Below are 24,149 nucleotides of genomic sequence, written 5' to 3' on the forward strand. Positions count from 1 at the left end.
ATGAAAAGTAATTTCATGCACATCCAAAGAAATATATAAATCCCCTTCCTTTCCGTAAAGTATACCCTTTCCTTATTAGTATACACTAGATAGATTATCATAATACGCTTTACATATACATAAGATTATATGAAATTTCACAAAGTATACTTATAAATATTTTTCGAATATCGTGCTTTTATAAAGGATTTTTTTAGCTATTTTCTTTTAAAGTTGGTTTTTAAACCAACATTATATATAAGTTATACTTTTCTGATTTTTCAACATCATATATATTTTACTTCCTTTTTACTTATCAAATAATTTTATTAATTGTGTTAGGCGCCGACTAGGCGATGATTATAGGAAATTATTTCTCTCAAATAATATTATTTTTCATACATTCGGCGCCAGGAATTTTACATTTTCTTTATTTATTATTATTATTTTCAATTCTTCTACACTCCTATTCGTTTTATAAAATCTTTAAGAGTTTCACACATCTTATTATTAATACTCTATAATTTATGCCATTTTAATGTTTGTATTTGAGTAGAGGGGATATTTCCCTTAAATTTGATTTATTAAATAGTTTATTAAAACATTGATCTGTGACAGTAGCTTTTATTAAAATTAAAAGGAAGTATTAGACGTAAGGAATCCCACCCACATATACCTATGCCTTTCACTTATTTCTTTTCTACCTTTTCATATTATTATTTTAGTGCTTGATTATACTTAAATTTAATTTACTGTGGCTAATTCCTCTTTATCACTCCCAACACGATCTTATATTTAAATTCTAACAAACCTGTATTCACGAGAGTTTACCGTAAACTGGGGTAACATATTTTTTTTATTTTTTTATTTGTGTTTTCTTAATTTTCATTAGTTTCAAATTATACAATAAATTTTCTTGGTTTAAAATATACTAAGAGGATGATCATACCCTTTGTTCCCCCTCAACTCACCAATTAGGTGTCCACACTTTTTTCCTGATCTTGCAGGATGAGCAGAAAACCTTTAGCCCCCACTTTTCGAATTATAATTAACCTTGGCTAGTAATGGTCAATCATGTATAAAATTAGTTTCTCCCTCTCATAAATATTTGGTATTATATCTTTCTTGCTCTACTTACTTGTTTTATTTATCGCTACCTTTGTTTCTTAATTTCTGTTTCCTCTAGGAATATTTCACCGGCAAATCACTAGGGCATCCCTTATATAAATGAGTTAAAACCAATAAGTGCTTCTTAGATACATCAGGAGTAAAGGATTTAGATATTATAGACATATTTTGTCATTTTATATAAGATCTGGTATCCCGACAATTACTTTATTCATTAATTGTTACTCTACAAATTTAAATTCCTTAGAAATTAAAAAAATTTTTGTTTTGTTGTTTTATTTATTTTAATTTTTATCTTACTGTTTACCCAAACACCCGGATTTAGAGAATTTTCTATTGAATTAAGGGAGTATAATTATAGCAGAACTATACATCATCTTAAGGGACAGCTACTTATTTTTTCACTAAATATTAATGGCCTTTGGAATAAACTCGCTATTTTACTGAGATTAATGGCAGACGAGAAAATAAATATAATTGCTCTACATGAGACCCGGGACAGCGTTACTGCAACCTTTAATCACTTTATTTTATACTGCTCTGGTACTACTTCTAACAGTTGGTCAGGTGTCGGATTTTTGATAAACAAGAAAATATACAGCCATATAAATAAGTTTACACCTATTTCAGAGAGATGTGGGTTATTATATATCAACACAAATTTTAGGCCAACAATACTGGTGAATGTGTATGCCACCCCCCCCCCCCCAACAGGAGAGATAGATTACTTTTTCTCAACGATCTGGAAAATATAATTAACGCTTTACCCAAAAGATACAACATAATTTTGAAGGGTGATCTAAATACCAGGATTGGTTCGGAGGGATTTATAAAAGGAACAACATTATTGGAAATGCAGCCCTGGCTCAGCCTAATGGAGACGACAGTAGGAAACTACTTGAGTTGTGTGGTAGTAAAAATCTCAAAATTGAAAATACTTTCTTCTATCATAGAAAGAATAATAAACTCACCTTTAAAAGGGAAAATTACAAATCGCAAATAGATTTTTTTTATTTCAAACGTCCACGGCTGGTTCGAAGATGTAATGGCCATAACTAGTGTTAATCTTTCTGACCATAAAATGGTCAAAGCCAAGATCCTGATATCTTTTCCAAGCTACATGTTGACTGACGTTAACTTCAGAGAAAATTTATGCCGGTTGCTCGAAAACTTAGTAAACCATGTAGTATTGTCAAACGACTCTATTGGGCCGATTTTAAAAAAAGGCCGATTAAGATTTTAGCTAGAATAACATTATGTAAGCTTAGAGATTTTGCTAATAGATGGTAGAAAATTTTGAATCTCAATTTGCCAAGTTTCACGGCATACACTAATATTATTTTGGTTAAGGTCTTTATCGGCCGTTTTTAAAATCGACCCAAACCTCGGGTTTCTCTCCAGAACCTAAGATTGTTCCATTCAGGGGGGGGGGGGGGTATTTAATGTTAAAGCCTGATAATTATATTAACTTTTCATATTAGGTAAGTAAAATAATTTTGTATTAATTATTACTTAAAAATATAGATCGATTTTATTATTTGAAAATATAGAAGGATTTAATAAAAATAATATATGAAAACTATGCATTTGAAATTAAAAAATGTATAAATAATTTTTTTTTAAAAAAGCCTGTGCATTTCAATTAAAAAATTTTCGTATAACTTATTCTCTTTTAAATAATTCCTCATGGGGCTTTTACAGTGTTGTGATGAATTAATGACACATATTGAAGATTAAATTTAAACCCATTCATGTATAATTAAATTATTTCTTTTGTTGTACATTTGTAAAGATTATAATTATATATGCATGTGTTTAAATTAAGTCGTTAATATGTTAAATTAAATACTAATAACACTGTATATTATTGATATTAGTTTTCAAAACATAATATAATATAAATTTTATCTATAATTAAGTGATATTGATATCCTTTTTTTTAAACCGTAAAAAATATAAAATAATTTGACTGATAAAAATATGCAGAAACAGAATAATATATTGAATTATTAATTGGATTTTTTTAAGAGAAATTCCTAGAGAAGGGGTAAAAAAATTTGTTAAATATACGCTCTTATTTATATATGGAAAAGAGCAACTTTGATAATTATTTTGATTTTGGGACTCATTGATAATTTATTGGGAGTTATTTTTATATATAATCCATCCGTGGTAATTGATTTATGCGATCAACTTGATGTCTTCTTTAAACGTGGGAAGAATTTGATAATTAAAACCGTGAAATGGTCAACTGGAAAATGGTTGTGTATAAAATCAACGAATATATTAATTTCATCTTCAGACCCTCAATATTTGTTGTCAATAAATAGAAGGTATGGAAATAATGGTATATTCTCCTCTAACATGCGGGATCTTAATGCTAGTCATTATTTGTTAAAGTGGTTTTTCTTAATAAATTCATTCATTCATTCATTACCACGCCAGAAATTGCACGAAGTGCAATTTCATCACCCACCAGGAGTTGAAGCGTGCATCATGTATTTTCACTAGTATATAGATCCCATACATGATGTCTACCCGTTTTATTATAGTGGACGGTACCACTATGTAGCCTGTTAGCAAAGTGAAGAAGGAAGAAGTACAATAATGGTGATGTATTAGTTCCGTTTCCGGCAGAATAGTGTTAAGGAAAAAATAAAAATAATGTCATATAAAAAAATGTACCTGTGTCCTTAAGTGGTATTTAGTGAGGCAACAAAAAAATAACCCTTATATCTTGTTAAATATTGAGAGTTTATGTTAAGTTTGCATGAAGAGTCTCTTCCTTGTTTGTTGTTCGGTGTGCCAAAATATTGTATGTCCTGTAGATCTTGTATGTTCTGTGCCAATGGTATTTGGGTTCGTCCGATTTATTGCGTTATTATTATAGCCAGTTTATCTTCTCATTGCCTGTTATACAGCTAATATTTTCGTAATTGTTATCGTTATCGTCGCCGATATCGTGTGTCCAGAAAGGAAGGTCGTGGGTTATTAAAGGAAGTTAAGTTCTGTTGTTGTTGTTCAGGTTATTATCATTATCAAATACACTTATTCCATTTATCGCAAGAAGGTACAGGTGAAGAACGGTTGCGATCAATGATATATATAACTATAGATTGACGATTCATTCATTCAATGCATTATAAAAGTGTCCACACATTGTAATCAGCTGTAGCGCCATTTTGTAGTTTGGTTATCCATTATTTGTCAGCAAGAAATTTTAATATATAGAAAACAAGTCTACTACGATAATTTAGTTTTAAAGGTTTCGATTTATGATATAATATTTTATAGTATCTTTTATTCTTAAATTTTCATAAGACTTTTTTTATGAATGTGGACTAGGTGATTATATTTAAAAAATGAATCTAAGACTAACCCACCTTTTAATTTTTTAAAATATAGTTTAACTTAATTCTGCACGGATTTATAAATCTTATATGCTACAATTACAGGAAATTGCATTTCCTTAGATAATACTCAATTAATATGTTCAAATTTTCAAAATAATCATGACGATGATTTTAATTCTATCAAAACTATTTCAAATCCAATAATACCCCAGGCATTATCTTATTATTTTAGCCAAACAAATCCTCATATCCCAAAATTATCATTATATTTAGATAATGTAACAACTTATATTTCGGGATATATAGTACAACAACTTATTAAAGAAAAAAAGGTACGATGTGATGTTTGCATTAATGCAATGGTCAGTGATTCATATATTGATAATAATATAAATAATATGCTCATAAATTTTAAAAATAATGGGGGGTTAGTGATTCCTTCATCTAGTATGTCTATATTATGCCGAATTTGTGAAAGTTCATTTAGAACTTATCAAAATGATATTAAACGTAAAAATATTATTAAAAAAATGGAAGTGTTGGTTTTTTCCACAATAATTGGTACAAATATTTTTATTGATCTTACTGAACATATTAATGAACATGAGATTGGTTACAGCCATTTTCAAATTCTTGTAAAATTAATTGTTCAAAGGTAATCATTTATTAGTTTTATACTATTTTTTTAAAGATATTTAAATATTAGATTTTTTCATTTTGCTGACTTGAGAAACCAGGAATTGAGAACTGGTATGAGGCAAAATCTTACAAAAGCAATACAATTTAATAATCAATAAGTCATGTAAATTAATATTTATATCTTCTTTTATTTTTTAAAAATTATATTGTATAAAGAACAGGCCTTATATAAGACATATTATAAAAATTATGATATTATATATAATCTATGCTAATGTAAATATATTTTATTTTTTATAGGTGATGATAGAATCAAAAAGGATGAATGTTTATAATCAAAGATAATATGAATGTGAATCATCACATTGTTAAAAATACATTTTGTTTTTTAAAGTGTACTCTATATTTTTATATATTTATTGTATAAACCTTATTTAAATGATTTATATAATAATTTAAACTCATGCAAAAAATGTTATTATTACACTATGTTTTTATTGAAAAAAAAATAAAAGATGTTTTCATTTGTCATTTATAATTAAGATGAAATAATTAAAACAAAAAAAATTATAAATGATTATTACAATAAAAATTAAGTAAGATGAGCTCTCAACCCATCTTTTAAGATAGTTTAACTTATTTCATCTAGAACACATAATCCAAAATAATTTTTAATTGACAGGATATTTTTTTATAAAATCTTATTTTCTTAACATAATTAATTAATCCTCATCTACTTTTAGAGTATTGTAGATTTTATTTAATTATATCTATACAGATCTCTTTTTTTGTATAAATTTTGATTATTATTTTAAGGTATAAATTACTTACCTAAAATTAAAAGTACCAGCAACTACAATAAATATAAGTACATCATTTTTATTTATTAATAAGATATGAATCATAAAATATTATTATATTTAATAATAAGGATTCCATAAATGAACAATAAGTGGATAATAAGATTTTTAATGAAACATCAAGTGAATTTGATAAAATTATAAAAACTAATTTTATTAAAAAAATTAACAAATATATATAAAAATATAAATGATTTTGATATTTGCAATTAATATGTATAAAATAAATTAGATATTCTAATAAATGATTGGGGGTTAAATAATTGAGGAATGTTTAAAAATAAATTTATTTTTATAATAATATTAATCAAATAGATAAATTAACTTAAAACTATGATTGAAAGATGTATTTTCTTGACTGAGTCAAAGGAATCTGTGTGATAAGTTTTTTTGGCAATTATATATAGGCAGTGGACCTTATTTGGTTGAATATTTGAGGGTGTATTAGATATAAGTATGGAATATTTTGTATGGGTATAATTTTGGTGATTTTTGTTTCAGTGATGTTGTAGCAATCTATGTTTCTGAATAATTTCTGGGTGAAAGTAATTTAATGATATTATGTACTACTATTGGATTAAATGTTGAGTTTTTTTATTTTAGAGAATACCCATGTAATTTAATTGAAGATCAGTTGAGGTTAGGATTCATTTGATTATTTTACATAATTACATTAAAAATTATTAGTAAAATTGTTAAATTTTTAAAAATTATTATCATTATTGAGGCATTTGATCAACGTACAAGCTACAAAATGGCGCTACAGCTGATTTCAATAGGTGGACGTTTTTTTATGCATGATCGTCAATCTATAGTTATATATATCATTGGTTGCGATATTAATTTAGGCCATATTTTAGCATGTATTGTAAATGTTCCTTTAGGTATTTTTTGTTTTTACTAAATGCCCTGAAATCTGCAAACGAAAGGTTAATCAGGTCCATATCTTTCAGACATTTCGCCAACCAATAGTATTTAGGGGTTTTCCTCCTACCGTCATGGCACCATTTCAAGGACGAAAATATCATATTTTCCTGCGAGTGTCTTAAGCTATGGCCTAGTAATTCTAGTCTCCTCATGGGTATGAGATGATTGATTGGTAGGATGTCGCATCTATTCCAGAGGGTTGTATTTGATGTGTTGTATGGGTAATACGTTTTGGTGATTCTTCTAAGGCATTTGTTTATAAAAGTCTGAATTGTGCTGATGTTACTTTTTGAGTCTTGCCAAGTCTCCAGGCCGTAGGTAAAAATGGGTATAATTAGGGACTTGAAGAGTCTTATTTTTAAATTAGTTGATATTTGATTGGATGACCATAATTTCGACAGTTGATGATAGCGGAGTCTAGCATTATTCGTTCTCGATTTCGTATCTAAAAAGGTGAGGCCTAATGACGTTATCCTGGTTCCTAGGTATTTAAAATCTGACACTAATTCTATCGTATTACCCTCAAAGTTAAAGGGGTTTGACTCGCATCAGTATTTGAGGTGATTAGTTTGGTTTTTGTGTAGTTTACTCTTAGACCATATCCATCACAGTTGTTGACAAATAATGATAAAATATTTCTTAATTTGTATTCCGAGTTGGCTAGAATACATACGTCGTCAGCATAACATAGAAAGTTTAAAGAGTTGTGCATATCATTGAGGTGTTGTTGCTCACTGTAATATGTGTTGAGTGCATATTCCTGTTTAAAGGATTTATTTAGAATATCGTTCATTATTACATTAGAAAATAATCGGTGAAAGGATGCATCCTTGTTTGAGGCCTCTATTTGCTTTAAAAGGTTGCGACTTCATATTTAAATGCTGAGGAACTACGCTATGATTGTCGTAAATTATCTTAATTAGCGCTATCAGATGTTTATCTATTCCAATGTTTTCCAGCAAGGGCCATATCTTATTCTGACTTATGGAGTCAAAGGCTTGACTTAAATCAATCATCAGGGCAAAGATGGGGGATTTATGCATTCTGGCCTTTTCCAGAATGACCTTAAGTGCCATGGTAAACTCCGTAGTATTTCTGCCCTTCCTGTATGATGTGATAGCATTAGAAAGGAATCTGTTAATGATTGGTTTAATCCTGACTGATATGATGTATGTGAACATTTTTAGTGTGACTGGAATTAGTGCAATACCTCTGTAATCTTTAAGGCAGTTTGGGGACTTATTTTTAGGGAAGTTTAGTATAATTGATGTCATCCATTCGTCAGGAAACTTGCCCGTATTCCAAATCTCCCTAAAGAGGGGAAGTAGTAAGCTGGCACTTAGGTCTACCTCTATCTTCCAGAGTTCTGCAAAAATTCCATCAGCTCCAGCAGCTTTATGCATTTTTAGACGTTTGATGGCACCGACTATATCAGACTTGTTCAAATTCTGATTGGGAGATTGGAAGGGGTAGTCACATCTAGGTCTAGGCCATCTCGTTTTGTAGAGGTTCATGTAGTGGTCTATCCATAAGTCTAATTGTTCCTTAGGGTCAGTTATAATCTTGTTGTTGTTTAATTGTAGTCTTGGTAAAGGATTGGTTTTAAAGGTGGTGAGTAGTTTTAGAGATTGGAAGGCCTTATAAATATTATTATTATCAAAATTGAATTGGATAGAATTCGATAAGTTAGCAATAAACAGTCTTTTGTCAGCTCTTATGCGGTGGGTAATGTACCTTCTGCGATGTCTTGCGAATTGATGGTGGGATATATTTGTTGTAAGATTCTTAATTATTTGTATTGTTGAAGGGGTAAGCCACTCTCTGCGCTTGGTGCGTGGTCTTAAGCATGATGTTATGATTTTGGGACTAATCGGTAATTTATTGAGTTATTTTGACATATAATCCACCTGTGATTATTGATTTATGCGCTCATCTTAATATATTTTTTAAATGTGCGAAGAATTTGATAATTAAAACCGTGAAGTGGTCAACTTTAAAATGCTTGTGCTAAAATTCTACAAATGTATTAATTTCATCTTCAGATCCTAAGGATTTGTTGTCGATAAATACAAGGTGTGGAGATAATAGTACATTCTCCTCCAACATATCAATATTTGTTAATGGTTTTTCATAGTAAATTTTATAAATGTTTTGTGTTTGACCATTTCGCCCTTGCTCAAAATTTACGAAAGTGAACATCCAGGAAACTCTATCTGGACTTCTAAAGGTTGAATGACATATTTGGCGCATTATCACTATCCCATATCGAAATCATTGTTACATTTTAGTTTCTTCATTTATTTGCTCTTCTTCGCTAATCAACTAAACGCAGTTGTATTTCCATTCAATTACAACGTTTTAGTTAATATTAAAAGAATCAGAATTGCTATGCTCTTGTGTCTCACATACTCAATAATATGGTATTTTCCTACTTACAAATGACTTTGCATAAAACGAAATTATGTACAACCTCATTAAACATAGCACATAAATTTTACACAGAAGATTATGTATATTATTACCAATTCCGACGTTTTGAAGTCAGGACAATAGATCTAGGTATCTTTGGATAACTTACCAAATTTGCAGAGAAATATTTGTTGTTTTAATACTCTTTTTCCTAATGATTTTATGCAAAATTGTACTTATCAAAAGAGGCAAAAAAGTTGCTGATAATATTCATAAATTTTTAAATAGTAGGAATGTTATATGCGTGCCTGTCAACGATAAAGAAGATTATATTGATATTTCTTAATAACTATATAAAACCTAACATTCATTTTATTGATTCAGTTGGGAATAATCCCATCCTTAACAAAAATTCTAATTTAATTAAGGATGGACCAAAGTTAAACAAATCTTTAGACAAAAGAGTCAGCAGCTTAAATATAGAGCTTCTGGAATGAATTCATCTAATAGATGGCACTCCAAAAAGTTATCCGAAAATAAGTAACACATAAAAACTTTAACCATCTTAACATTTCAATTTATATTTCTTTTGTTACCAATATCCAAATGGTAGTAGATTTTGATCACGATATATTCTAGGAAAGCTCTAGTTAATATTTATATGTTTTTTGTTGTGTTAGAATATATATATATGTTATTTGTACCTTTTATTGTAACTTTTCATTCAATTCCAAGAATCCTGATCATTGAAAGTTAAAGATATACACCAGAATTTTAAAAAATAAATTTAAAAATTAAATTTTGTGCATTCGACATTATATACTCATATATATTATTAATTATATACTATTTTAATATTATAATTTTATATTAACACTCTTTATTTTTTTAATCTTATATATTTAAACTTAAAAAAATTATTACAATTATGATCACTTTATCTCATTAATAAATAAAGTTCCAAAAATAAATCATATTATCTCTTAAGGAAGTCTGCTACAAATTAACAGCCCCAATCATACACCATCTAGTCAGGTGGTATATTTTTTTTAGCCTTAATGCCAACCTAATCTTAACACTAAAACTTTCCTAGATATTTTTACATTAGTTTAGATTTGTAATATAAGAGTTAGAGGTCTGAAATTCCAAAATTTTTGACCCTCCTAATATTCACCTATTCATCCGCTCATGGTTTTTTTTAAAATAAATTCGGCTCATTTATTTCTAAAAATTTGTTTAGGTTGCCTGCCCGATATTTAAAATTTATTTTATTTCGTTGGTCTGGTTTATGTAAAATTATTTAAAAAAATTTTAATTCTAAAACTTTCCAAACTTTATCGAAGTAATTCTTTTTCATAAATAGAAAATTAAAAATTTTGCAAAAATATATTATCTAAATTTTGTGAAATTTGCAAAAGTTTTAAACGAGTTTTGTATGTATAGCTTTCTAAAAAAAATGTCTTTGACCAATCCGTAATGTAATTTAACACTCAATATATTTGCCAGTTGTGTTAATTTGTCCACAGAAATACCTTTACTATTTATTTCATCAAAATGCCTTGGATGCAAATATTGCTCATTCAAAATAAGCTCTCTATTTTATTAAAAATTTCCACATATATTATAGCTGTACTTAGAGTCTAAAATAAATTATAGATCAAAGACAGCGCCTTCTATGAGATTTTGGCCTTGAATAATTCTATTATAAATTGAAGGGCTTATCTTTATTGGGAGCAAGATATCTATACCATTTATCCATCTAAGGGCTAGTGTTTCAATTAAATTATAAGCCATTTTTATCACGGAATCAATATATTAGTTATCGATGATACAGAAGACTTAGCATCTTTTATCATTTTTCATGCTGACAAAATATCTATTTTTTTACTTTGAAGATATAATGACAGTCATTATTAAAAATTTCCAAATATATTATAGCTGTACTTAGAGTCTAAAATAAATTATCGATCAAAGACAGCGCCTCCTATGAGATTTTGGCCTTGAATGATTCTATTATAAATTGAAGGGCTTATCTTTATTGCGAGCAAGATATCTATATCATATATCCATCTAAGGGCTTTTTGTGTCCATCACATTTCTCACTATTTTTTGCAGCCTTCTCAACTTATTTTGTCCAGATGAATTATTCTGTTTCATCCAAGCATCCATCCTTATATATTATTCACAAAAGATAGTTGCTAATCTGTTCAATAATCCTAATATATGTATGAATCACAAAGATTTAATATGTAAATATACCTGGAGGCTCTTATCTAGTAAGAGCTTAGAACCTAACAAATTCACCTCGCATCATTGCATCACCATGAAATGATTCTCCAATTATATTTCTCATTTGTATTCCATATTTTAAAAAGCATTCACTTTAAGATATCAAAAAATCCTTTTCCAGAAGAGTTTGTAACTTTTGTAATTGCTAAAAGCCTTTCTGTTATTTCCACTATATATATATCGTAGGCAAATGGTTGCTTGATCATAAACGCGAATGTCTTGAGTACTATCAATTTGCAAACTAACTCGTTTGTTACCAATTTACTTTTTTTTTATTAAATTCCTGATTTGATCAAGAACAACATCAATAACTTTTTTAACAGTTGTTTTTGACAACAAGCTGCAAACCAAACAAAGAGCAGATTGAGCAGTACACAGTTTTAGCTTTATTGCATATTAGTTTTATTGTAATCCATTTTCTAGGTTGTCAGAAAGTTTAAGCTTTTCTTTTCTACGTTTGCTCTTTAAAATAGCCTTCTCTAAATGATCTGAGTACTTGATCATTCTAATACGAATCATTTCCAGGAAATCCTCATGATTCAAATTTTCATATTTAAAGTGGCTAAGTGTTTCAGTAATTTGATTTTCTGTAGGGTAAGTTTTGTTTGCCTAAAAATTTTATTCTCACAAATATTTGTTTTATTATATAGATATTGTTATAAATTTATCGATTTTTTTTTCATTTAATATTTTAATACTAATTGAATTATCAAATGACTTGTTTTTTGATGCTATGAGATAGGCCTCGACTGCACTAATATGTACTATTGAATTTTCATGTATTTTAATTACTGAATGTATATACCAAAAATTTGTTGAGCCTATAGTGAAGTGAAAATGTTTTCGCACATTGCAAATGATAGGGCAGATTGAGCAATACGCAGTTTGGGCTTTATTGCATATTAGTTTTATTATAATCCATTTTCTAGGTATTTTTAACTTATTAACATTCGATAATATAATTCATATTATTGGTTGTATAAGATGTTGCATTAAAAATGTAAGTTTTTTGAGGTATAGTAGCTGTTAATTGCAACTTAAAATTTTCATGTGTATGCATATCCATTTCTGAAGGAGATACTATAAGATCCTCTGAATTGATTTGTGGCATATCTGGGAAGGAGCTCTTTAAAAAATAGATGATAAAATTGTTACAGATGAATGTAACGTTAATATTCCAACACATGGTAAATTAATAAATAACTTTGTGAAATATCTGAAGGTATTATTGATGTAGTAGCTTCTAATAAGTGTGAGGATAATAAATAATAAATTGCGTAGATAATATAATGTATTTTCAAGGTATGTGAATGATTAATCTCCTGAAATGGTGAATAAGATATTTAGGTGGGTATGGCAATGATTGAACTGATGCAGTAGCGTCACTGTATGGGGGAGGGAGTAGCTCTAAATGGCTCGAGACCCATGAAAAATTTGAATAGCCCCCTGAAGCGAAATTATTTTTTAATAGCTTCCTTATATCCCCCTGAAATAAAATAAAATTATTTTATAGCCCCCTGATTTATAATTCTATTAAGTATTGTATATAGAGTTGATTTTTTAATAAGACTATTAGTGCTATTTTAAATATTAGATTAGATATAATACATATAAATTTTATTTTCACTATGTCAGCTTGTAATTAAATTCTTTGTTAAAAATAAAATATCAATTTCACTCATAATGTCTAAATATTAATTTAGCATTAACAGGTGAAGCTTAATTGATTTTTATTATTTAAATTATTTTATAACCTTATAATTAAATATATATAATGATTCATTATTTGAATGTTAACAAATTTAATAATATTGTAAATAGCAAAGTTCAAAATCACTTATCAATTATATTATTCATTTTTAAGTTTAATTAACATGCCTCTTCTTAAGAATATTTCCAAGGTCCAAACAACTAAAATTTCTTTATAAAAAGCAAATAGACATATAGTTATTAGTCCTCTATTAAATTGAATTTATTATAAAATATTAGGAATGCCACATTTACAGATATATTTGACAGTTATAGAATTTATTACAGTTAATATTTTAATAAACCTTACTAATCAATGCTTTTGATAATAAATATAAGTTAAAATTTGCATTCATCCCACAATAGATGCAATTTAATTAGATATCCTTTTTTCCTTCTCTTTCTTTTATGTGAAAGCTATTTTTTCCTTCTCTTTCTTTTATGTGAAAGCTATTTCTTCCTTCTCTTTCTTTTATGTGAAAGCTATTTTTTCCTTCTCTTTCTTTTATGTGAAAGCTATTTCTTCCTTCTCTTTCTTTTATGTGAAAGCTATTTTTTCCTTCTTCGTAAAACTTTGAGTTAAATTTTTAATACGAGTATATTTTTGATATTATTACAAACTACTATTATTTTATGATATAATGTACCAACTAGATGTGGTGCTACAATAACATATAAAATCTTAGTCGCTTTTATCTTATCACTCTGGTCCTTATTTTATGTTCCAGAATGAATTATTTCTAATATGGCATTCTTACCATCCAAATAACTCAAGGCTTCAATATATTTTTATAATGATTTCTTCTAAAATTTTAGTGTTTTTGTTTTGGCACTGACTACAAATTAACCAGCACCTATTATTTGTGTGGCTATGTAATTTAATATTATTACTCCTACTGCTGAGAACATTTGATTGCATAATTTAGATCATCAATAACTGTCTAGTCGTTAATATATCATTAGAAGTGGTACATGATCTTTTAGAAATTTAATATTTTACAATAATTTTCTCGATTACTTATCTAGTTACCATAATGTCATCTAGGCCTTACCATATAATTTTATGATTTGGATTAGTCGTTTATATTCTCTTCTACAATAATTATGATTTGTTTTGGCCTTCAAATTTTTCCTTATTAGTCAATTCTATAAAACATTGCCTAAAAGTTAACACAACGTTATATTGGTTTAATGACCTTTAGGTTGCTAAGAATTATATTGCCTTGTGTTTAAAAACCATATCAATTGAGGTTAACCTTTTTTATCACTTGTATTTTAATTCTTTAGACAAATATTTTTTTTATATTCGTAATCGAAAATATTTAATATTGTAGTTAATGGATAAATATTTTGTATTAAAAAAGTCATCAATCTATATTTATTTATAGTAATAGATATAAAATTGAGAAACGAAATAAAGAAAATTATTTTTCTTCTAAATATTTGTATAATTGTTTTTGGTCCATATTAGTGCCAATTAGTAGGAAGAATAAAGGATAATAAAAATAAAGATAAAACATAAATATATTTTTTGTAGAGCAAACTACCAAAGTAAATTATAAGAATATAAACCGAAGAAAAACCACCGTTTCCACTTCAAAATAAATTATTCTCATAGCCCCCCCCCCCCATTTTTTTGAAACTATTTTATGCTGAAATCTTTTTTTTTCAAATAAATTCTTTAACCTTTTTACTGCTAATTCTAACCTATTTAACACACCCAGTTTAATTGAATTTTTATTATTTATTTTATGAATTTATATTATAATTAGTGATCTACATCTAGCATAATTTTTCAAGCCAGGACCGACCCGAAATTTTTTCAAAAAGGTTTTACCGGCCTGAATTTTTTATTTAAATTATTTTTATTAAATTATAATTTAAATTTTTTTAAAAATTTCACACCCAAAATAAAAAAATTTGGTCATATGGCGCCTAGTTTTTACAACATAAAAAATATTAGCGCCTTTTTTTGATATATGATTCAACATAAAATTTTTCCAAAGCCCGACTCGGCCAGATTTTTTTAAAAAATATCAGGATCAACCCACCCCGAACCCAAATTTTTTTAAAAAATAGGGCCGGCTCAGCTCAAGGACCGGATAGAGCCAAACCTACTTTGGCAGTTCTCTAATTATAATTATATTAAAGTCCAGAATATACGATAATATGAAAAAATAAATTGTTTTTAAACCCGAGCCAGTCTTCAGGCCTATTTTCCTGACTCCATTATATATGAAAGTCCATCCAGATACTATATTATGTTTCACAGAATATCTATAAAAGATCTTCAAATTTTAATTAAAACGGATAATAGAAAATGTAAAAAATAAAATAAAATTTCCAAGCCCAATTTTATAAAAAAAATTTCATAGACTCGAGCCAGTCGTCAGGACTATTTTTAAATCTTCATTGTCTAAAGTCCGATATAATTGCGATAATACATTTGTGGTAATATTTTGACTGAAATGTAATTGCAGAAATGCGTTCGCAATAATTTAAATGAGGTAATATATTCGCGATAATACATTCATGATATTATTTTCATGTTAAAGCATTCGCGATAAAGCTTTCGTGGTAATACATTCACTATAATATTTTCGCTAAAATATATTCGCGAAGATGTATCCGCGGTATTATTTTTCCGAATTTTTTTCCTGGTAATCGACATTTCAGGTAATGCACTCGCGCTACATTTTTCACGGTATTAACATGTAACTTGGGGTAATCATGATTGATTTAAAGGGTATTTTTTGATAAATCTTGGATAACTAAGATGAAAAGTGAAGATAAAGACATTATTTTAATTAAAAACAATACATTAAATACAATTAAGCGCTCTCGATTTATAGTTTTTTAAGGCCATTTTTAAAAAAATTATCATAAAAGAAGAATTAAATAATTAGCTAAATTACCATTTATTGCGCCATATGTTTTCCAAAATAACCAAGAAAATTAAAATATATTAATACGTATATTTCTGAGAAAATTATTTTTTGATAGAATGAGATAGTTACTTTTCTTAATGGGAGATAGCTAATTGATCTATAACGCCTTTTTGAAAATAATAACTCTTTAAATGATTTATTTCTAATATAGTGTAAGTCGAAAAAAGTCAAAAAGGCTTTAACATTGTTACATATTAGGCACGTTGATGTGAAATTGCTCGCTTGAAACTTTTGATATTCATTTTCATGCCCATTTTAACCTAATTTAATTATAAACTATCTATTTTAAAAAGATAAAATTTAAAATAATTTTTTAAAATAAGTCATTTTATAAATATTAAAATGAATATATATATATAAATGATTCGTTTCAAACTTCAAAAAAATTACCTATCAAGCTTCATATTCTAAAGTTATTTTAGATTTTTTCTTTTATTTCAAATAAAATACAGTTATTTTTGTGGATACAAATCGTACATTGTTTGATATAAAAATTTATATTTATGAGTGTAAAATATTGGGGAATAAGTAAAATAAAGAAACGCATGTACTATTATTATGTAAATGGTTATAACAACTTTATTCAACTCATATGTGTGAAAACGAACCTTAGCTGACATCTGGCCTTAACCCTATATTGACTAGAATATAATTGTTTTTAGTCATATTTGCTTATCAGAACAATGCTCATTTTTTTATCCTATTAAATAATATATAATTGGATATTATTTGGTTTGATTTTATGAATATAACAAGCAATTATTTTATATTATTATAAAATATATTACTCTAGATTCTTACTAACATTCAAATTACAATATGAAACTTATAATTGTATATCTAAAAGGGGTAGACTATGTTAAAATGGAAATAATTTATTTTAAAGTGGAATCGGTGGTTTCTCTTCGGTTTATATTCTTTTATTCACTTTGGTAGTTTGTTCTACGAAAAATGTATTTATTTTTTATTTTCCTTTATTCATTTTTTTCTTTTACTAATTGTCGCAAATATGGACCAAATTTTTTTTACAAATACTCACAAGAAAAAAAATCTGTTTTTTTCTCATTTTATATCTATTATGACAAACAAATATAGATTGATTAATAATACTAACATGACGACATAATCTCAATTGCGACAAAAAAAAATAAAATAATATTGATAAAAATAGTTATAGCGCTAATAAGAAAACAATATATTCAAAAAAATTTGTTATATAATTCTTTACAAAAATCCCTTGTCCTCTCCCAGCACAAATTCGAGTTCCGAGACAGATACGGCATACTCCAACCAATCTACAATTTCTTCCGTCAGATAGATGGCCGACAACTCATTTCCCGGCCAATTATCAATTTCACTCACAACTCTTGATCCAAATATGCGGGTGTGGGGTCTTCCCACGTTCCTCTCTCCACTTTTGGGTCCTCTTTGGCTACTCCTCCCGACTCTCGTTCCTCTCGGTTCCAATTACCTTCAGTATCAGTCACGGCTTCACGATGTCATGGACGTCCATGCCACCTCTTCGGATCTCGCTTGGGGACTCGTGTTCTCCAGTCATTCCACGAACACCCGATGTTGATACTTTCGGCCCTTCCGTCTTCCCGGCTATTCTACTCGTTGACTCATAGTTTTCTCTCATTCCCCGAACGCCCGACTTCGATGATCGCAGCCCCTCATCATTTACCCTCCTTTGGGGACATCGGCTTATAACGTGTTCCTCTTTCCCGCAATGGTAACACCAACTGGGATCAACCTGTTTGTATTCCTGGCCGCCCCTCAAGTGTCTGCCTTGGTCTTATGATATAATATATATCTAAATCTTCGATTCAGCTTCACTTATATCCAACCTAAATTTGAGGCTTAATAGTATGTAACATTTGTATATTTACCTTTATTCCCCTTTCAATTCTGACTTACAAGATTTATATTCGAAATAATATTCTAATTTACAATTCAGTCCCTCTCGCTATTATAACTTACTTACCTACTCTTTTTTTCTCTTTTTTACCACATAATTTATATCCTAATTAAATTTCAAACCCTTATTCATGAGTAATTATCAAAAATAATATTTTCTTTACCTTTTCGTATCTTTATATTAGAATATATTAAAATATTTTTCACATCTATCCCTTTTTCTTCCAATTTAATTTTCTAAAAAAAATTATTTTCCATGTCCCTTTTATACTTTTTTTTACAATAAGTAATAAACTTTTAGCATATCATCCTTAATTCTCTAGATTCTAATTTTATCTTAACTTTCCTAATATCTTTCCCTACTTCTATGATTTATTACTCTTTTCCATACTTTTTCTCTTTAAATAAACAATAAACTTTTGGTATATCATCCTTACTTCTCTAAAATCTAATTTTATCTTTACTTTCTTCTTTTTCCTGCTTCTTTCGCTAGTTCTATGATTTATTACCCTTTTCTCTCCCGTTCCTTTCGTTTGCCAAATTTTATTTCGATAATTTAAAATTAGTTAGATGTACGAAATTAACAAAAGTTAAATTTATCACTACATTTATGAAAATTAATTAAAATCAAATTTGTTCAGCACCAGCTGTCTCCTTAACTTATTTTTCTTTTTCTTAGTGTTTTTTTCTTAGTCTTTGTCTACTTGTTATTTCATTTATGGAGAAACCAGTCGACAGGGGGGTGGCGAGGTTTGTAAATATGTTTTGTTGGTAGAGTCTTTCCGTGAGTGATAGACTATCATATAACAATCAAGCCATAATGCCTTTTGTTAATCCTGGCCAACAATTACTTTTCCATTTCCTAAAACTTACAGAGCTGGTTCCTATTTATGCGTCATAGTTTCCTTTCTCTCATATCTTTATCATTATCAAAGACCTTTTTCGCTATATAATCTATCTATCACTCCATAGAGTATTTTGTTTCTCTGGAAAAAGAAAAAAAAACCTTTGTTGTGTGGTGTTCGTTGCTGGATAGTCATCAACCGATTACTGACTAGTTTTTGCCTATTCACTGGAATCTTCACCTATTTAAACAATTTGCGGTAAACCCATTTAGCTTTTCCTTATTTTCATGAATAAATTCTAATCTCAATTGATATGAACACATTCTCAATTATTGTTAGTAAATATCAAGGCTTACATTAGATGTTAAACTTAAAATTAGCCACCACCCACCCTTAAAGTAATTAAATTATTTTGGCAGTTCATGGGTATAGGCTTTTGTTTTGCCCATTTCTTTTTGTTTATTAGCCTATAGACGTTTAAGCAACAGTTCTCGGACTGTTGCGCGTACAAGTACGTGCGACTTGCCCACAAACGTGTGAAGGGCTCCTCATTTTTTTCCCCTTAATTAACTATCCAGTTTGATGGATTTTTGAGGAAAACCTAGCGTAGCTCTGTTGTATCCACAACCAGAGGGCGAAAACGCTTTTATCACGTATCACGTAAAAACTTTTTTTAAACAAAAACTTCCTCGTATTTACATTTGCCACTTCTACCCCTCATTATTTTTCAAACTTACCCAGTTGGATTGAAGCACGTTCATAATCTCCCCTTTATTTAAAATATGTATATACCCCTTCAATTTGTTTGTGAATATTTAAGACAAATATTAGTTTAAGAATTTCCAAAAATAGGAACCCCATGATTTCTACTTAATATCATAAAATCCAAAATCACATATTACATAACTCCCAAATTAGCTTAAAAATCTTCAAACATTATACCATGTATCTCTCGATTAGTTTGTGCAATAAAGAAAATACACACCCGAAACTCTCAATCACTTTAAGAGTTCCAGATCTCAATTATTCAAGAGTTTCAGAAATACATACCCTATAACCCCCCAATTATTTTGCAAAAACAAAATTTTTTAAAATCTGATAATACTCTCAAAATGTTCCCATTAAGATAGGATCCTATGGATAATACTCACTCATAGGAAAGATTATTCCTTTAATTAACTATAATAATAAATACATGATACCTTTTTTTTTATTACCGCATATTTACCATTATATATATTACCTATCATGATTTACTAATTGACCCCTCACATTCCTTGAAACCTCCCTCAACCTTTCGGGCTCTATCTTGGGGCTGATCCTTTCGTAGGTCAAACTCTACTCTACTTACTTTGCGTCCCATATTTTATAAAATCACCCCGGACTCCCATTTTTTGTGACCACCAAATATTCTCGCCTATACTGTGCCCTATCATAAATTCAGATTCATTCTTTGTCTCGGTCAGCTCCCTTCTTTGGATTGCTGGTCTAAGAAAAATCCAACCAAATTCTGGTTCTCCTTTCTAAAAACCTCTCTGCTGGCCATTGCTACTCTCCTTTTTACTGTTATTGTAATACGCCACTGTCACTCACTTCTCTCCGCCTCCATCCTTTGATTTCCTCAACCAATTTTTGACTACAGCGACCATTCACTCTGCCTGTGTTCCAGTTTCCGCACAAGAGACTTTGAACTATCGACTAATAATAGCTGGACCTCTATCCGATACTATTGCTATAGCGACTCCGAATATATCCAATAGATTTTTCAATGTTTTTATCACTACTTGAGTTATTAATCCTCTTACTTCCTCATCTCCACCAACTTTAAATAAGCGTTCATAATGAGTAATAATACTTATCTTTCTAAGTCAAAGAAATCCAGTTGTATGCGCTCTCAAGGCTTTGTAGGCTTCGGCCACACACTTACACTTTCCCTTGTCCTTTCGAGGCTTCGGAGCCCACATCTGACACACGCTCGGCTGATATTTTCAATCACTTTATTCATTCCCGGCCACACACATATTCATGTCCCCTTTCTTTCATTCTCTCCTTTCCCTAATGTCCAGCATAAATTATTGCCATCACTGCTTCCCTCTTGAACGGTATAACACTCCGATTTCCTCGTTCTAGACATTCATCTATTATTGCAACTCCTTTTCTCTATATTTGTACATTTTATCTCCATCTACATCTTCCATCCTTTTAGGCATGCTTTGATTCGTCTCAGTTCGCGATCTTTTAGTCACCCATTTAATTTATTTCCATGTCACCGGCCCACCTCTGGATATTCCGGCCATCATTCTAATCAGTACTTACTCATTTTTCTCGCCTCATTCTTCCTGTTTCTTCTCCCCAAAATCCTCCCCAACTTCACATCTAGATAAAATGTCAGGTAAATAATTTTCTCTCCCTCGTCGATATTTCACTTGCAAGCCAAAACTTCCCACTAGCATTAAATATCTTTGTAACAGGGGCGATAGCATTAATTCCTTTTTGTCCGTTTTATGTAAATAACAAACCTGCGTCCAATTAGATATTCTCGACATTTGTTAATCCAGAAATGATGGCTAACGCTTCTTGCTTAATAACGGAATACCTGTTCTCTTCTGCTCTAAATATTTTTGAGAAAAATAACTGGGCCTTTCTAATTCATCAATACAATGCAACAAAGCTCCTCGTATATCTTTATTAGACGCGTCCACAGCCTATAAAATCTCCAATTTATCATTAAAGCAAGCTAAAATAGATTGCTTTCCAGCATTTCAAATCCTTAAAGGTCGCTTCTTGTTCATCTGTCCATTCAAATTTGTCTCCTTTCTTCAGCAATTAATATAATGGCACTGCTATCTGAGCAAATCCCTCCATGAACCGATGAGAATAATTGACCATTCCCAAAAAGACCTGCACTTTGGCTTTATTATTGACTCTCATCATGGTAATTCCTGTCATATTCATGTCTAAGGGTCTTACCTCTTTTCCCATAATTTTGTGTCCAAGATATGTCACCTCAATCACTCCCAACACACCTTTCTCCGTACTCGCCCGAAATCCTTTTCTTTTATTCTCCTAAATACTTACTCCAATCTTCGTTCAAGCTGTTCGGGAGTTCTTATAGTCACCAAGAAATCGTCCATATTGTAACCCCCCCCATTCCTTTAAAAACGGCCGCCATTGTGGAGCCGATACACTAAGTTTAAATATCAATCTAAATGCAAACAATCCCTTAGGTGTAATAATAGTTAATAATTTCTTTACCGGTAATACACAAAGCTGCTGATATGCATTCAAAAAACCAACATTTGAAAAATAAATATTTTCTTTTAAATAAGCCAATATTTTTTCAATTTTAGACAACGGATATCTGACCCTCATAACCCAAACATATATTATTACTAATATAGTCAATAATCCCATAATACACATATACATCCGTTTTTATGGTATTTAACAAATTAATTCCTTATTCACAGTACCTATCACTTATTCTCAAAATATATCCCCTAAAGATAATTTCCTAATGCGACGCTTAACCAATTCCTTAACTTAAAGATCCGACACACAGGTAAACTAATTGCTCGATTAACGAATCCTCAACTTAAACGTCCACCATATGGGTAAACTTCCTCGATTAACTAATTCCTAAAAAAAAGAAGAAAAAAATGGATTGCTGTGAAAAAATATTATAATATAAAGATATGAAAAGGTAAAGAAAATATTTTTGTTGATAATTACACATGAGTTAGGTTATAAGGGTTTGAAATTTAATTAGGATATAAATTATGTGGTAAAAAAAGAGAAAAAGAAAAAGGAAAAAGAGAATAGGGAGTAAGTTATAAGAGCCAGAGGGGCTGAATTGTAAATTAGAATAGTAAGGTGAAGTGTCAATTGTAAAAGAATAGATTATTTCGAATAAAATCATATTGTACAAGTCAGAATTGAAAAGGGAAATAAGGTATGAATATATAAAAGTTACAAACTATTAAGCCTCAAATTTAGGTTGGATATGAGTCGCAACTGGATATTGGAATATTTCGAGATACATTTTATCATAAGATCAAGGCAGCCACCGGATCGTTGGGGGCGGCCAGGAATGCAAACTAGAAGAATGCCCCAGCCCCAGGTTGAACACCGTCGGTGCTACCATTGCGGTAAAGAGGGGCACGTTATAAGCCGATATCCCCAAAAGAGGGCAAATGATGAAAGACCGTGAGCATCGATGTCGGGTGTTCGGGGAATGACAGGAAACCATGCGTCAGCGAGTAAATAGCCGAGAAGGCAGAAAGACCTAAAGCATCAATGTCAGGCTTTCGTGGAATGACTAGAGAACACGAGTCCTCAGTCGAGATATCCGAAGAAGTGGCATGTATGTCAACATAGCAGCACGAAGCCGTGTCAGATACTGGAGGGAATTAGAACCGGTAGGAACGAGAGTCGGGTGGAGTAGCCAAATGGGACCTAAAAGTAGACAGAGGAACGTGGGATGACCCCGCACCCGGAGGATTGGGTCAAGAGGGGTGAGTGAAATTGATAATGGGTCGGGAAAAGAGTTGTCTGCCACCTATCTGACGAAAGAAGTTTTAGATTAGTTGGAGTATGCCGTATCTGACTCAGAACTCGAGTTTGTGTTGGAGAAGGAAGGGATTTTTGTAAAGGAAGAGTTGTGGTGAAAGAGAGATTTATAAATATATATATAAATAAATAATTATTTAATCAAATTTTTTGAATGTGGTTTTTTTATTAGCGCTATAACTATTTTTATCCATATTATTTTGTTTATTTATATATTTTTTGTCACAATTGAGATTATGTCTTTAGACTTGTATTGTTTTACTTTCATTATTTGTATACAGAATAAATGAGAAAATATGAAATTCAAAATAATTGTTCAGAGTTTGCAAATTTCAATTAAAAAAGTATAATATAATTTTTAGTTGATCCCCCTGAGACTGTAAAATTTAGTGACGCCCCTGAACTGATTCAATAATAAATGAAGATATTGCAGAAATGTAGTTGTTTCAGGTAGATATGAATGGGAGGGATTGTTGATAATCCTAAAAAAATATTTATTATACATGAAGTAATAGTGTTAAAAATACTTGTTATTGA

The 24,149-nt window shown here is 29.6% G+C and overlaps 1 protein-coding gene and 2 long non-coding RNA genes across 5 annotated transcripts; 2 read left to right on the forward strand and 1 right to left on the reverse strand.

Moving 5' to 3' along the window:
* The first annotated feature begins 4,334 nt into the window (after window positions 1–4,334).
* On the forward strand, window positions 4,335–5,608 carry LOC135931855 (uncharacterized). 3 transcript variants are annotated; one of them, XR_010573186.1, is made up of 4 exons: window positions 4,335–4,452; window positions 4,513–5,115; window positions 5,152–5,262; window positions 5,400–5,608. It is a non-coding gene; the product is annotated as an uncharacterized LOC135931855 (long non-coding RNA). The 3 variants fall into 3 exon arrangements; XR_010573187.1 differs by having other exon boundaries at window positions 4,357–4,372; XR_010573185.1 differs by lacking the exon at window positions 4,335–4,452 and having other exon boundaries at window positions 4,498–5,115.
* Window positions 5,609–6,798: 1,190 nt separating this feature from the next.
* Window positions 6,799–7,679, reverse strand: LOC135931191 (uncharacterized). The gene is made up of 2 exons (XM_065468132.1): window positions 7,476–7,679; window positions 6,799–7,407 (listed from the first exon to the last, which is right to left on the reverse strand). Exons 1-2 carry the CDS (start codon window positions 7,677–7,679, stop codon window positions 6,799–6,801), a joined length of 813 nt encoding a protein of 270 aa, XP_065324204.1.
* A 9,785-nt stretch (window positions 7,680–17,464) lies between these two features.
* Window positions 17,465–23,781, forward strand: LOC135931852 (uncharacterized). Its single transcript, XR_010573183.1, has 3 exons — window positions 17,465–18,147; window positions 22,550–22,746; window positions 23,040–23,781. It is a non-coding gene; the product is annotated as an uncharacterized LOC135931852 (long non-coding RNA).
* The last annotated feature ends 368 nt before the right edge of the window (window positions 23,782–24,149 follow it).

This window comes from Gordionus sp. m RMFG-2023, chromosome 1 (genome assembly GCF_954871325.1).
Source record: "Gordionus sp. m RMFG-2023 chromosome 1, tfGorSpeb1-WG-v2, whole genome shotgun sequence".
Taxonomy (NCBI): domain Eukaryota; kingdom Metazoa; phylum Nematomorpha; class Gordioida; order Chordodea; family Parachordodidae; genus Gordionus; species Gordionus sp. m RMFG-2023.

Coding starts and splice junctions, on each gene's coding strand:
- LOC135931191 (XM_065468132.1), bottom strand. CDS start 7,679: ATGAACGATATTCTAAATAAATCCTTTAAACAGGAATATGCACTCAAC. Junction 7,408..7,475: donor GTGATGGATATGGTCTAAGA/GTAAACTACACA, acceptor TTTAACTTTGAG/GGTAATACGATAGAATTAGT.